The 16,502-nt window shown below is 46.1% G+C and overlaps 1 protein-coding gene across 2 annotated transcripts in view; it reads right to left on the minus strand.

Annotated features, from left to right (window-relative positions):
- Window positions 1-16,502, minus strand: part of PELI1 (pellino E3 ubiquitin protein ligase 1) — a 107,856-nt gene that overhangs the window by 11,384 nt on the left and 79,970 nt on the right. For both annotated transcript variants that reach the window (XM_040351228.1, XM_040351229.1), the window contains exons 3-4: window positions 13,486-13,615; window positions 12,472-12,573 (exon numbers count right to left, since the gene is read on the minus strand). In XM_040351228.1, the coding sequence (XP_040207162.1) occupies window positions 12,472-12,573; window positions 13,486-13,615 (232 nt within the window). The remainder of the gene's footprint in view (window positions 1-12,471; window positions 12,574-13,485; window positions 13,616-16,502) is intronic.

A 16,502-nucleotide genomic window follows, 5' to 3' on the forward strand; every position in this document is an offset into this window, starting at 1 on the left:
TACATCACGGGACACAGAGCGGCATATTCATTACTATATGGGATGTCCCAAAGCAATGCTCACAATGAGGGGAGGGAGAACATCTCCAAGACAAAAGGATTTAATTTAGAGAAATACTCAAATCATAATAAATCCAACTTAGTTGAGAAAAATAATCTTAAATTTTAAATTTAACTCAAAAAAGAGGAGCCCCCGGAATCCGAGGGTCTCAAACTGCAGCCTGCAGCACTGCCTGCCCAAAGGCTGTATCAGACCTCCTTCTTACGTCCAACTGGTAGAATTTTGTAAACGTGTGGACAGAAGACCAGGTTGCCGCCTTGCAAACTTGAGCCATAGAGATCTGGTGGTGTGCTGCCCAGGAGGCGCCCATGGCCCTAGTAGAATGAGCCTTTAATGATACTGGAGGAGGCAACCCTTTCAAGCCGTAGGCCTGAGTGATTAATTGCTTAATCCACCTAGAAATGGTGGACTTTGCAGCTGCCTGCCCCTTCTTGGGCCCATCCGGTAATATGAACAGCACATCTGTTTTCCGGATCTTCTTTGTAGCTTTAAGATAGGCCTTCATGGCCCTGACGATATCCAAGGTATGCAGCAACCCTTCCTTTCTGGAAGTAGGTTTAGGGAAGAAGGATGGTAATACCAAATCCTGGTTCAAATGAAAACTGGATACAACCTTCGGTAGGAAGGAAGGATGAGGGCGGAGAACGACCCTGTCCTTGTGAAAAATAAGATATGGTTCCTTACAGGATAAGGCCGCCAGTTCCGATACTCTTCTTGCGGAAACTATGGCGACCAAAAATACTAACTTCCTTGTCAGTAAAACCAAAGGAATTTCAGCCAACGGCTCAAACGGTTGTTTCTGTAAACTTGACAGAACAAGGTTTAAATCCCACGGGCAAAGCGGGGATTTAACTGGAGGTTTAATACGTAAGACCCCTTGAAGGAAGGTCTTAACCAGCGAGTGGGTGGCCAGCGGCCGCTGAAACCACACTGACAGAGCAGAAATCTGTCCTTTGATTGTGCTTAATGCCAATCCTTTATCCACTCCTATCTGGAGAAAACTTAAAACTCTATCAATGGTGAATTTGCGAGAAAGCCATCGCTTGGACTCACACCAGCCTACATAGGCCTTCCAGACCCTGTAATAAATCACCCTAGAGACCGGTTTCCTGGCTCTGATTAGGGTAGATTACTTTCTGAGACAGACCTCTACCCCTGAGAATCAGGGATTCAGCTTCCAGGCCGTCAAATTTAGATGCCGTAAGGCAGGGTGGAGGATCGGACCTTGCGATAGCAGGTCTGGCCGTAGAGGAAGAGTCCAAGGGTCTCCCACTACCATCCTTAAGATTAGTGAGTACCATGCCCTTCTGGGCCATGCTGGAGCTACCAGGATGACTGGTATGTGCTCCACCCGGATCCTGCGCAGCAGGCGGGGTAGTAACTGGAGCGGGGGAAACGCATAAAGAAGTTTGAACTGATGCCAAGGGCAAACCAACGCATCGGTTCCGCAGGCCATCGGATCCCTTGAGCGGGACATGAACCTGTCTAGCTTCTTGTTGAGTCTCGATGCCATGATATCCACGTCCGGCATTCCCCATCTTTGGCAGAGTGCTTGAAAGGTTTGTGGATGCAGAGACCATTCCCCCGGCAATAGAGTCTGGCGGCTTAAGAAGTCCGCCTGAAAGTTGTCCACTCCTGGAATGAATATTGCCGATATGCAGGGCACATGAGCCTCTGCCCATAGGAGAATCAAGCTCACCTCTCTCTGAGCGGCTTGACTCCTGGTTCCCCCTTGGTGATTTATGTATGCCACGGCCGTGGCATTGTCTGATTGAATTCTCACCGGGAACCCCTGCAATTTTGACGTCCAAGCCCTGAGGGCTAGTCGAGCAGCTCTGAGCTCCAAGATGTTGATGGGCAACTGCTTCTCTGGCGTTGCCCAAGTACTTTGGCGAGTGCAACCATCCAAAATTGCTCCCCAGCCCGTCAGGCTGGCGTCTGTGGTCACTATCTTCCAAGCCACTGGGCTGAAAGACTTCCCCTTCAGTAGATTCTGAGGGTCTAACCACCAACACAGACTTTGTCGGACTCTTGATGAGAGCGGCAACGGGATATCCAAGGCCTGTGGCCTTCTGCTCCATGCTGACAGGATGGCTGCCTGCAGGATGCGAGTGTGGCTCTGGGCGTATGGTACCGCCTCGAATGTGGCCACCATCTTGCCTAGTAACCTCATACATAGGCGAATAGTCGGTTCCTTCTTGCTTAGAACCAGTAGGATTAATTCCTTGATGGCTTTGACCTTCCTCAGAGGTAGAAACACTCTTTGTTGTTCTGTGTCTAATCTCATGCCGAGATATTCCAACTGCCTTGTGGGCAGGAAAGCTGACTTTTCTCGATTTAGGACCCAGCCGAACCTCTCGAGGTATTGGACCGTGAGGGCCACTGCTCGCTCCAAGCCAGGAGACGAGTGATCTATGACTAGGAGGTCGTCCAGGTATGCTAGGATCGTGACCCCTTGGATCCTTAGTTTGGCTAGGATTGGAGCTAGGACCTTCGTGAACACCCGGGGGGCCGTAGCCAACCCGAAGGGAAGCGCCACGAATTGGAAGTGACGCGAAGCCACCATGAAGCGTAGATATTTTTGATGTGGCTGATAAATTGGAAGATGAAGGTAGGCATCCTTTATGTCTATGGACGCCATGAAGTCGTCCTTTTGGAGTGTGGTAGCTGCTGACCGCACGGATTCCATCCGAAATGAGCGGATCTTTAGGTATGTATTTACCATCTTTAGGTCCAAAATTGGCCTGACATCTCCATTGGACTTCGGGATGATGAATAGGTTGGAGTAGAAACCTAGCCCCTGTTCCAGGACTGGTACCTCTACTATTACTTCCTGGGAAAGTAGATGATCTAATGCCGATCTTAATGCGGGTCCCTTCTCCGGATCGTTTGGAATCCTCGACTCCTGGAAATGAGGAGGAGGAAACCTTAGGAAATCTAGTTTGTAGCCTGTGGCCACGGAAGACCGTACCCACTCGTCGGGAATGCTGGCTTCCCAAATCTCTGAAAAGAGTCGCAGCCTTCCCCCCACCTTCGTGGGTGGGGGCGCCCCTTCATAAGGTTGGCTTGGGGGCTGGTTTTGCTGGTTTGCGAAACCACTGCCTTTTGCCTCTAACAGCCTGTCCTTGTGATCTGCTGTTGAAGCCGAAGCTTGCTTTTGCAGGAGGCCGTCGATACTGCTTAGTATTAGAGGGCCCCTGCCCAGGGGAATACTGTCGTTTAAACGCAGGCCCCTGAACCTTCTTCTTAGTTGGCAAGAGAGTACTCTTGCCGTTTGAAATGGTCTGAATGTATTTATCTAGGTCTTCTCCGAAGAGTCGTCCTCCATGGAAGGGGAACCCTACCAGGAGCTTCTTGCATGGGGGCTCAGCCTCCCAGCTTTTTAACCATAAGAGTCTTCTCATATGGATAAGGGATAACGATAAACGTGACGCTTGCTGGATAGAATCCTTGATTGCGTCTACCGTAAAACATATGGCCTTAGGGACATCCGAAAATTCTTCTGCCTGCTGAGCAGGAATAAGTTTAAGCATCTGCTTAAATTGATCCGATAATGCTTGAGCAACCCCAATCGCGGCCACAGCTGGCTGTACTACTGCCCCTGCAGCAGTGAAGGAGTTCTTAAGTAGTGCTTCCAAGCGCTTATCAACTGGATCCTTGAACACCTGTACGTTTTCTACAGGGCATGTTAACGATTTGTTAACACATGAGATGGCTGCGTCCACTGCAGGAGTAGCCCATCTTTTGGAAAATTTATCTTCCATAGGATATAGGACAGAGAATCTTTTAGGTGGTAAGAAGATCTTATCTGGCTTGTTCCAATCTTGGAACAAAACTCCCTCTAATAGAGGATGGATCGGAAACACAGCATTGCTTTGAGGCGCCCTCAGTGAGCCCAAAGCTGAAACCGTCGATACCTGGAGATCTGGTACTGGCAAGTTGAATGCCTTATGGACCAAGTCCGACAATCCTTGAATCCACCAGCTCTCCCTCAGGGAGACTGCCCCAGACTCCTCTGTATCCGGATCCTCGATCCCTGAACCTACTTGGTCCTTGTCCAAGAGGTCGTCCAATTCCCCTGAGGAAAGGACCTCCTCCTCTGAGGGTCCGCGCTCGGGCGACGGAGATCTATTCCGCTTACTGCCCCGCATAGCTGCGGCTATCATTTTTCCCATGCTTTTCTGCATCTCTTTTAAAGAGGTGAGTAATACCTTCTCCGTGACCATCTTAGGGTTGGACTGACTCGCGTCAGCTCCAGCCCCAGATCCCGATGGCCCCAAGGCTCCCTGTGGGGAAAGCAGCGGCATAGCTTTGTCCGAGACCTCAGACTCTCTGGGGGAATCCCCACCTCTTGTACCCTTGTTTTTTGATGCCATGGTACAATACCGAGGTACACCTGCTACTTATTGGTACCTGGGACTTATAAATAGTTAAATGCCCAAACACCTGTTTGGGGGATAAAAAATGCTTCCTCTCCCCTAGATGACACTTTTTTTTTTTTTCAAATCTAGGAAAGAAAAAACATTCTGTCCCCCTGAGTAGTATTGCAAGAAAAACTATGAGATGGAAAAGAAACAGCCTATTCCTAGGCTTGAAAACAGTCTTTCTGAAGACTGCAATATTCTTTCTGGCCACTGTGTGTCCTCGGCGCCCCGTGCTTGCCGTTCTGGTCTTTCCTCCCCAGTTCCAAAGTATTGAATGAGCTATATGGAACAAACAAACAAGGAAGGGCCGCCCCTTCCTTAAGCCACTGACCCGCCCTTCCCCCCCAGCAATCTCAAACAGGAAATGCCCCTCCCGACATATGTGGCATCACTGCAAACGTCAGGAGCAGGATGATTTATTTTGGGTTGTTCTTTGGTGGTAGATTATAGAAGTAGCAAGAAATACACAGCTAAACTTGGAAAAAAAAGAAAAAAAAATCAGGAGATATCATTACCATTTACCACCAAATGAAAGCCCAACATGTTTTGAAAAAAAAAGGGATTTTTAATACAGCTTACCTGTAAAATCCTTTTCTTGGAGTACATCACGGGACACAGAGCGGCATATTCATTACTATATGGGTTATATGGAGTACCTTCAGGTGTTGACACTGGCAATCTTCAAACAGGAAATGCCCCTCCCTATATAACCCCCTCCCATAGGAGGAGTACCTCAGTTTTGTAGCAAGCAGTATGCCTCCCAAAATGGTCCCCAAAAAAGAGGGGTGGGAGCTCTGTGTCCCGTGATGTACTCCAAGAAAAGGATTTTACAGGTAAGCTGTATTAAAAATCCCTTTTTCTTTATCGTACATCACGGGACACAGAGCGGCATATTCATTACTATATGGGATGTCCCAAAGCAATGCTCACAATGAGGGGAGGGAGAACATCTCCAAGACAAAAGGATTTAATTTAGAGAAATACTCAAATCATAATAAATCCAACTTAGTTGAGAAAAATAATCTTAAATTTTAAATTTAACTCAAAAAAGAGGAGCCCCCGGAATCCGAGGGTCTCAAACTGCAGCCTGCAGCACTGCCTGCCCAAAGGCTGTATCAGACCTCCTTCTTACGTCCAACTGGTAGAATTTTGTAAACGTGTGGACAGAAGACCAGGTTGCCGCCTTGCAAACTTGAGCCATAGAGATCTGGTGGTGTGCTGCCCAGGAGGCGCCCATGGCCCTAGTAGAATGAGCCTTTAATGATACTGGAGGAGGCAACCCTTTCAAGCCGTAGGCCTGAGTGATTAATTGCTTAATCCACCTAGAAATGGTGGACTTTGCAGCTGCCTGCCCCTTCTTGGGCCCATCCGGTAATATGAACAGCACATCTGTTTTCCGGATCTTCTTTGTAGCTTTAAGATAGGCCTTCATGGCCCTGACGATATCCAAGGTATGCAGCAACCCTTCCTTTCTGGAAGTAGGTTTAGGGAAGAAGGATGGTAATACCAAATCCTGGTTCAAATGAAAACTGGATACAACCTTCGGTAGGAAGGAAGGATGAGGGCGGAGAACGACCCTGTCCTTGTGAAAAATAAGATATGGTTCCTTACAGGATAAGGCCGCCAGTTCCGATACTCTTCTTGCGGAAACTATGGCGACCAAAAATACTAACTTCCTTGTCAGTAAAACCAAAGGAATTTCAGCCAACGGCTCAAACGGTTGTTTCTGTAAACTTGACAGAACAAGGTTTAAATCCCACGGGCAAAGCGGGGATTTAACTGGAGGTTTAATACGTAAGACCCCTTGAAGGAAGGTCTTAACCAGCGAGTGGGTGGCCAGCGGCCGCTGAAACCACACTGACAGAGCAGAAATCTGTCCTTTGATTGTGCTTAATGCCAATCCTTTATCCACTCCTATCTGGAGAAAACTTAAAACTCTATCAATGGTGAATTTGCGAGAAAGCCATCGCTTGGACTCACACCAGCCTACATAGGCCTTCCAGACCCTGTAATAAATCACCCTAGAGACCGGTTTCCTGGCTCTGATTAGGGTAGATTACTTTCTGAGACAGACCTCTACCCCTGAGAATCAGGGATTCAGCTTCCAGGCCGTCAAATTTAGATGCCGTAAGGCAGGGTGGAGGATCGGACCTTGCGATAGCAGGTCTGGCCGTAGAGGAAGAGTCCAAGGGTCTCCCACTACCATCCTTAAGATTAGTGAGTACCATGCCCTTCTGGGCCATGCTGGAGCTACCAGGATGACTGGTATGTGCTCCACCCGGATCCTGCGCAGCAGGCGGGGTAGTAACTGGAGCGGGGGAAACGCATAAAGAAGTTTGAACTGATGCCAAGGGCAAACCAACGCATCGGTTCCGCAGGCCATCGGATCCCTTGAGCGGGACATGAACCTGTCTAGCTTCTTGTTGAGTCTCGATGCCATGATATCCACGTCCGGCATTCCCCATCTTTGGCAGAGTGCTTGAAAGGTTTGTGGATGCAGAGACCATTCCCCCGGCAATAGAGTCTGGCGGCTTAAGAAGTCCGCCTGAAAGTTGTCCACTCCTGGAATGAATATTGCCGATATGCAGGGCACATGAGCCTCTGCCCATAGGAGAATCAAGCTCACCTCTCTCTGAGCGGCTTGACTCCTGGTTCCCCCTTGGTGATTTATGTATGCCACGGCCGTGGCATTGTCTGATTGAATTCTCACCGGGAACCCCTGCAATTTTGACGTCCAAGCCCTGAGGGCTAGTCGAGCAGCTCTGAGCTCCAAGATGTTGATGGGCAACTGCTTCTCTGGCGTTGCCCAAGTACTTTGGCGAGTGCAACCATCCAAAATTGCTCCCCAGCCCGTCAGGCTGGCGTCTGTGGTCACTATCTTCCAAGCCACTGGGCTGAAAGACTTCCCCTTCAGTAGATTCTGAGGGTCTAACCACCAACACAGACTTTGTCGGACTCTTGATGAGAGCGGCAACGGGATATCCAAGGCCTGTGGCCTTCTGCTCCATGCTGACAGGATGGCTGCCTGCAGGATGCGAGTGTGGCTCTGGGCGTATGGTACCGCCTCGAATGTGGCCACCATCTTGCCTAGTAACCTCATACATAGGCGAATAGTCGGTTCCTTCTTGCTTAGAACCAGTAGGATTAATTCCTTGATGGCTTTGACCTTCCTCAGAGGTAGAAACACTCTTTGTTGTTCTGTGTCTAATCTCATGCCGAGATATTCCAACTGCCTTGTGGGCAGGAAAGCTGACTTTTCTCGATTTAGGACCCAGCCGAACCTCTCGAGGTATTGGACCGTGAGGGCCACTGCTCGCTCCAAGCCAGGAGACGAGTGATCTATGACTAGGAGGTCGTCCAGGTATGCTAGGATCGTGACCCCTTGGATCCTTAGTTTGGCTAGGATTGGAGCTAGGACCTTCGTGAACACCCGGGGGGCCGTAGCCAACCCGAAGGGAAGCGCCACGAATTGGAAGTGACGCGAAGCCACCATGAAGCGTAGATATTTTTGATGTGGCTGATAAATTGGAAGATGAAGGTAGGCATCCTTTATGTCTATGGACGCCATGAAGTCGTCCTTTTGGAGTGTGGTAGCTGCTGACCGCACGGATTCCATCCGAAATGAGCGGATCTTTAGGTATGTATTTACCATCTTTAGGTCCAAAATTGGCCTGACATCTCCATTGGACTTCGGGATGATGAATAGGTTGGAGTAGAAACCTAGCCCCTGTTCCAGGACTGGTACCTCTACTATTACTTCCTGGGAAAGTAGATGATCTAATGCCGATCTTAATGCGGGTCCCTTCTCCGGATCGTTTGGAATCCTCGACTCCTGGAAATGAGGAGGAGGAAACCTTAGGAAATCTAGTTTGTAGCCTGTGGCCACGGAAGACCGTACCCACTCGTCGGGAATGCTGGCTTCCCAAATCTCTGAAAAGAGTCGCAGCCTTCCCCCCACCTTCGTGGGTGGGGGCGCCCCTTCATAAGGTTGGCTTGGGGGCTGGTTTTGCTGGTTTGCGAAACCACTGCCTTTTGCCTCTAACAGCCTGTCCTTGTGATCTGCTGTTGAAGCCGAAGCTTGCTTTTGCAGGAGGCCGTCGATACTGCTTAGTATTAGAGGGCCCCTGCCCAGGGGAATACTGTCGTTTAAACGCAGGCCCCTGAACCTTCTTCTTAGTTGGCAAGAGAGTACTCTTGCCGTTTGAAATGGTCTGAATGTATTTATCTAGGTCTTCTCCGAAGAGTCGTCCTCCATGGAAGGGGAACCCTACCAGGAGCTTCTTGCATGGGGGCTCAGCCTCCCAGCTTTTTAACCATAAGAGTCTTCTCATATGGATAAGGGATAACGATAAACGTGACGCTTGCTGGATAGAATCCTTGATTGCGTCTACCGTAAAACATATGGCCTTAGGGACATCCGAAAATTCTTCTGCCTGCTGAGCAGGAATAAGTTTAAGCATCTGCTTAAATTGATCCGATAATGCTTGAGCAACCCCAATCGCGGCCACAGCTGGCTGTACTACTGCCCCTGCAGCAGTGAAGGAGTTCTTAAGTAGTGCTTCCAAGCGCTTATCAACTGGATCCTTGAACACCTGTACGTTTTCTACAGGGCATGTTAACGATTTGTTAACACATGAGATGGCTGCGTCCACTGCAGGAGTAGCCCATCTTTTGGAAAATTTATCTTCCATAGGATATAGGACAGAGAATCTTTTAGGTGGTAAGAAGATCTTATCTGGCTTGTTCCAATCTTGGAACAAAACTCCCTCTAATAGAGGATGGATCGGAAACACAGCATTGCTTTGAGGCGCCCTCAGTGAGCCCAAAGCTGAAACCGTCGATACCTGGAGATCTGGTACTGGCAAGTTGAATGCCTTATGGACCAAGTCCGACAATCCTTGAATCCACCAGCTCTCCCTCAGGGAGACTGCCCCAGACTCCTCTGTATCCGGATCCTCGATCCCTGAACCTACTTGGTCCTTGTCCAAGAGGTCGTCCAATTCCCCTGAGGAAAGGACCTCCTCCTCTGAGGGTCCGCGCTCGGGCGACGGAGATCTATTCCGCTTACTGCCCCGCATAGCTGCGGCTATCATTTTTCCCATGCTTTTCTGCATCTCTTTTAAAGAGGTGAGTAATACCTTCTCCGTGACCATCTTAGGGTTGGACTGACTCGCGTCAGCTCCAGCCCCAGATCCCGATGGCCCCAAGGCTCCCTGTGGGGAAAGCAGCGGCATAGCTTTGTCCGAGACCTCAGACTCTCTGGGGGAATCCCCACCTCTTGTACCCTTGTTTTTTGATGCCATGGTACAATACCGAGGTACACCTGCTACTTATTGGTACCTGGGACTTATAAATAGTTAAATGCCCAAACACCTGTTTGGGGGATAAAAAATGCTTCCTCTCCCCTAGATGACACTTTTTTTTTTTTTCAAATCTAGGAAAGAAAAAACATTCTGTCCCCCTGAGTAGTATTGCAAGAAAAACTATGAGATGGAAAAGAAACAGCCTATTCCTAGGCTTGAAAACAGTCTTTCTGAAGACTGCAATATTCTTTCTGGCCACTGTGTGTCCTCGGCGCCCCGTGCTTGCCGTTCTGGTCTTTCCTCCCCAGTTCCAAAGTATTGAATGAGCTATATGGAACAAACAAACAAGGAAGGGCCGCCCCTTCCTTAAGCCACTGACCCGCCCTTCCCCCCCAGCAATCTCAAACAGGAAATGCCCCTCCCGACAGGGGGGGGTGGGGTTGGGAGGAAGGGACCTCTCTGCTCCAGCAAACTGCAGCCTGCAGCCTGGAACCACGAGGAGGTCAGCGTTTTGCCTGCTTTGCAGGCTCTGAGGAGGAAGACTGAATGGAGCATCGCCTGGAGGCTTGCAGGTAAGCATAGCTCTCTGACACACACATATACTTTTATATCACACAGGCCCCACTCAATGCTTTTCCAACACTACAAGGGAGGTCACATTTTATGGGGAATAATACATATAGAGCCATCCTATCTTTATGATATGTGACTAGTTTGCCAGATGCAGTGCATAACTTTAGGCATGTCCCCTGTGACCCCCCAGAAAAAACCTGCTAAGAACCAAGTTCCGCAAGTTTTCCCCTCACTTACCTGCTCCATGCCGCAGGACTTTGCCAAGCAAGAGGCCCAATCTTCCCCCATCTCGGTGGGGATGTCTAGACCTTCAGGCCCTGGGTTCCTATGAAGGATCCACTGTCCTGGGCCCATATAGCACTCTGGCAACAGAAACATTAGGCACCCAAAGGTTTCTAAGTTCTGGGCCCAGGGTCCAGCTCTCTAAAAAGAAAAGCATTATGGGCTATACCCCAAGGGTTTGGGGTCCGGTTACTGACCACTTTAGCGCTGAGGCTTTTTTGGACAGAACCGGTTAGCTCACCTAATCCCAAGGATGCGGAGGCAAGCTAAACCATGACTAACACCTAAGACACTGGCGTAAAAACTGAGGTACTCCTCCTATGGGAGGGGGTTATATAGGGAGGGGCATTTCCTGTTTGAAGATTGCCAGTGTCAACACCTGAAGGTACTCCATATAACCCATATAGTAATGAATATCCCGCTCTGTGTCCCGTGATGTACGATAAAGAAAACACGGTACAATCCACCTGGATGCACAAACTAGCTGTGACAATATGTATGGTTTTACGAACACATGCCAAAGTTTTGCACAAAGGGGTTAAAAAAGGTTCCTGCACTACTTTGATGCAACTTGAGTACCACAGAGTGTAATAAAGTGCATTAAAGTTGCACTGCAAATCACACCACTTCGAAGTCACACTACTGCAAACCTAAAGGCCTGTAAAGCGCCTCAGTGTGAAAGTAGCCTTAAGGTTTGCAAAAAAGTGTTAATGCACAAAGTACCAAATTAAGAAATTTTACTCCAAGTTGTTGAACATAAGCACTAATCTTTCCTACAGCCAGTCTATTTTTGACTGCCACTGACTGACTGGAAATCGAATGGTTCTAATGAAACTCCCTCATCGCCTGCAACTGCCAGAGCATACAGCTATTGTGAAATTGTGTCCATTGTCCCTCACTTGCAAATGCTGATGTACTGCTAAATCAGCCATAGCCGATTCAGCAGGGATCAGACGAGATTTGAACCATGTATGGGCAGACTAATTTTCCAGCCATTTTACTGTCAATTAGACTTTAGGAGGGCCAGAATGTTGCCAGGGAGAGTAGAACATTTTACATTAATGGCAGTGGGAGTAAAGAATTACCTAGTCAGTGTGACAATAATTGCTGGTGTCAGAGGGAGGAATTTTAAATTAAGGGCCGTTTAAATGAAAGCAAAGGGCCACATCTGTGATCCACAGTTTGGGGACCACCGATAGTCCATCAGAAAGCCGCCAGTTGTTGCAGAAAGGGGCACTCAAACTTCACATACTTACTATTTCAAGAATATGATCTACTACTCAAAAAAAAAAAAAAAAAAAAGTAGGGGATTTTATTAGGCTATACATCCAATAATAACAAGGACTTTGTGTTTTAAATCAAAGTTAATAAATAAAAAATTGTGACTTAATGTCCATATTAAAGCGGTTGTATACCCCCAATTTTTTTTCTTTTTTATACACCTGTAAGGCAAAAGACATAATGAGCTAGTATGCACCGCATACTAGCTTATTATGAAATACTTACCTTAGAACGAGGCGTCTGTATCTCATCTAGTCCACGCCGAAGGAGCCGACATGTTGCCTCGGCGTGTCTTCTGGGTATCGCGACTCCAGCGCTGCAAGTGGCTGGAGCCGCAATGTCGTCACTCCCGCGCATGCGCGCAGGAGACTTCTCTCCGGAAAGGTCCGGCGTCTGCCGGGCTTTCAGCCGAGAATCCCCTGTGCGCATGCACCGCTGAAGTCAGCGGCTCATTGCAAGGGGAATATCTCCTAAAGATAGGAGATATAAGGCTTACCTGTAGGTAAAAGTAAAAAAAATTGACTATAAGCTTTGTTGAAGATTCTTACCTGAAACATGTCTGTGTTGCTGTCATGAGTGTATTCCACTACCACAGTCTGTGCCCTTGACAAAGTGTAGGATATACTATGCTGGTCTTTGTTACTTATTGCCTGAAACAAAAATGTGTATAATTAGCAAGAGCATTGACATGCAGCAGCAAAAGGCTGCAAAAGACACCAAATAGTACATTATTCAAAGTTATCATTTCAAAATCAAACAACTAGCTTCTTGGTGAAGTTTGCAAAATACAAGCATTCTTCTGTTATGGCTTTACCTAAACATTAGAAAAGAACCTCTAGAAAAATAAGGTTAAGAGACCAGGCTTCTTTATGTAAAACTATACAAAAGGTACTGGCCATGGAGCAGAATAAAAAAACAGAACTAAAGCCTAATACACAGTACTAGTTTTTTTCGTCCAAACCCAGTGATCGAGAGCCGATCAGCAGACCTTGCCGGTCATGCCCCTTTGACAGAAGCTGGCTGCAGTACACACGGCCGAAATGTCGGGTGCCCGGCACTATCCGGTTCAATAGACACTGACCGGTGCCGTCTGACATTTGGCCTGTGTGCACTGGGCTTAAAACATATCTGTCAATTTCCAGAGGGCTTTTTTTGTTGCTTAATGCAGAGAATGGCAGCTTTCAATAGATCTGGGTCAATTATTTGTGCATTTGTTTCTAGCTCTTTTACTGCTGTTCAAGATCTCCCAAAATTTCTGCTTGAAAACCTGCTTTGGTATTTTTAAGACTTTAGTACAGTATGCATGATCTGTCCCAGAAAAAAAATAACTCTTCATAGTAACACCAATACATATAAGAGAACCATTGGCAAAAACAAGCATAATAACCTATACTATAACAGGTATTGTAATGGACTGATAATCAAAAAGATGCAAATACCAAATGTCCTTAAAGCAGAGCAACAAACCAGTCCATGTGTGTGGTATAGAAACTCTCACACCTTTAGAAACACAAAACATTTAACAGCTTCTATTTGGGAAACTAAACAATATGTGAACTTACCTTTGCTGCCTGGGGAGTACAGGCAATGTGAACAGTACTCGGCTTCACCCCATTGGATTTAAGTCTCTTCAATAAAGCAAACCTGCTTTTCCTTCTTCCTCTGTCCCCATTCGGTAGAGAGCCATTGTACCTGTAGAAAAATTAATGAACTACTGTAAATCTACAAGAGAGTCTAACAAATATGTAGCTTTGTAACTGCAGAATATAAAAGTCACTGAGAAAATATGAGTTTTGTACATTTTTTCTTTGAGTAAAATATTATATTTAACTATTACATATTTATATTACATGTAAACTTCAATCCCTGTATTGGAGTCTGAGGTTACCATCACGCAAAAGGATCCGTAAAGCAAGCCACTTTGCCAATTTGTCTCTTTAGCTAGCCCATAGCAATCCGAAAACCTTATCAAATGTACAAATGAAAGATTAAATATAATAAAAAAAAATTACAAATAGAACCACTATTTAAAAAAACTTAAAGTGGAGTTCCACCCAGGAAAAAGAAAGATTTTCACAAAAAAAATCCCAAAAATAAATTTTTTTTTTTTTTTTATACTCACCCGTAATACCTGTTGCTATGCAGAAGTCCGTAATCTGCCTCTTTCGTAACCGCGATCTGTCTTCTTCTGCATCCTCTTCTTCTAGTCAATGGGGCGTGCTGTTTTCTGGGAACTGTGTGTAATCCCAGAGAGCAGTCGCCCATTCACAAGTCGGCGCGAGACTCGCGCATGCACAGTAGGAAACGTGGAGTGACTCCCTGTTTCCCTGGGCAGGAAGGATAACTGTGCTTTATTTTATCTGTATAGCACAAACATGCAGGACTTTGGGGAACACTGCCCATTGTCCTAAGTCACCACTTCAGCTAAACATTTCAGTAAACAATCACTGCTACCAAAAACTTAAGTCATTATCTATTAGTAACACATAAGAGATTGCTTCGATTCCATTGCTAGAGTCATCAAAAAATATGCAAATCAGGAGTCACTTTTCTCTGACTACATTAGCCACTTCCCTGTTCTAAATCGTTAACTCAAGTATGTGGGCCAGAGTAGGACAGGTTTTTCCCCAGATGTAGGTCAACTTTTGTAGGCTCCATATTTCTTTCAGTAAATATTTCCTTTTGTAACTTTTTTAAAGTTATTTTCCAAAGCCGTTTCACTTTCCCATGAAGAGTAAGATGTTTTGATATATTATGGGTTAGAACACATTGTTAATATAGTTTAATTTTGTCTTTGTACCTATGAAATATATTTATTTTTATTTTTTTACTTCTATCTAGATTAATAAGATTTTCTGTGCAAGGCTGGGCAAGACAGGAAAGTGTGACCAGCACTTAATGGAGCCGGTTCACACATCTCCAGGTTGGACAAGGAGCACATAGCAAGAGTACTGTGAGTATTTGGCTCTGTTTCAGGTTCTGAAACGGTTAATGGGGATGCACTGGACCCCCTGCTGCGAACCGCTCAGCACACAGTGTGAACCCATCCTGAGGCATCTGTCATATTTGAAAACAATGTCCTGAAGAAGCGGTATTTATCACGAAATGTGTCAACTTAAAATTATGACAGCAACCAACTACCTTATATGTAATTTTAATATTTGTAATATTTTGTGCAGTTTTAATCGGTGATAAATATTTTCTTGTACCATTATCATAAAATATACAAGTAAAAACTGCAGTTCTTTTGTATGGATAAAATTACCGCCTGGTTATCCTTGAACAACCCACTTTTTTGCTTGGTTTCCATCATTTATGTATATATTTTTTCTTACTTTTATCCAAGTTATCTTGGCTTTCAATACCAGATTCCTTTTGCCAACATGATGTCTTGGCCAGAGACACACCTTAAAGCCTAAAGCCTAAATTCCCAAGTAAATACCCATACCCCTTTTCTTTCCACACCTAGTATTTGTTGCATCAAAATCCTTTTTCAAGCAGCGTGGTCATCAGGGTTCTGCTCTCCTCCCAAACCTTGAACTGTAGGCATCCTTTGGGCAGAGTAGATTGGTGCATACCAGCACTGGCAGACCAGTTGATGACCAAGCCTTCTGTAGTCCAGACTACAAATGCACTGACTTCTATGTTGAGTGAGGCAGGGTGACATTCAATCTTGAAGTGTCCGCAGCTATCAGTTTCCACAGGAAAGGGTTTGTAAAGGAAATTTTTTCTTTATCTTAATAGCTTCCTTTACCTTAATGCAGTGCTGTTTTCATGTCCTCATTGTTTGTTTTTGATCTCAAGTTGCTGTAATTATTTTATGATCTCCACACTTCCTGGTTGTCTGTTTCCTGATAACCACCACAGTACTGGAAGCTTTCTCTCTGTGGTCACTAATCAAGGAGGTGTGACATTACTGTGCGTCTAAAACCCCTTAGCACCAATCAGTTTTGTTTTACAAACCATCACTGCCCTGTATTGGCTCTGTTTCAATGTACATCACAGAAGCAGGAAACAGCATGCAAAAACGAAACAAACTGTAGGTACATTATATGATTGATTTTTATCTATTTTTAATCATTTTTAAAAGGAATCAGTTAACTATTATGTCTCTATACCCTGTAAACAGTCATTTCAGCATCAAAAAAAAAAATGTTTCCATTACAACTCCTTTAATGTTTTTTAACCAATTAAGGACTGCCCCACGTACATTTACTGTGGCAGGGTGGCCCTTAAGGGCAAAATCATGCACCTGTATGCGACTCCATCATACGTGCTTTGGGGTGCACACGATGGCCGCCGAGACCCACCGATCGTTCGTAGGAGAGGCAGAGCGGCAGTCTGCCTTTCTAAACAAGGCAGACGGTTGATCTTTTGGAGAGGGAGAGAGATCTTGTGTTCCTGCCAATTCCTACAGTCAGTCCATCCCCCACACCGTTAGAAAGCATTCCCTAGGACAGTGATGGGGGACCTTGGCAGCCCAGATGTTTTGGAACTACATTTCCCATGATGCTCATGCATCATGGGAAATGTGTAGAAAAGTACTTGTGCGCTATGTGTGAACTAAAGTTAATAGAAT

The sequence above is a fragment of the Rana temporaria genome, chromosome 4 (assembly GCF_905171775.1).
Source record: "Rana temporaria chromosome 4, aRanTem1.1, whole genome shotgun sequence".
NCBI lineage: Eukaryota > Metazoa > Chordata > Amphibia > Anura > Ranidae > Rana > Rana temporaria.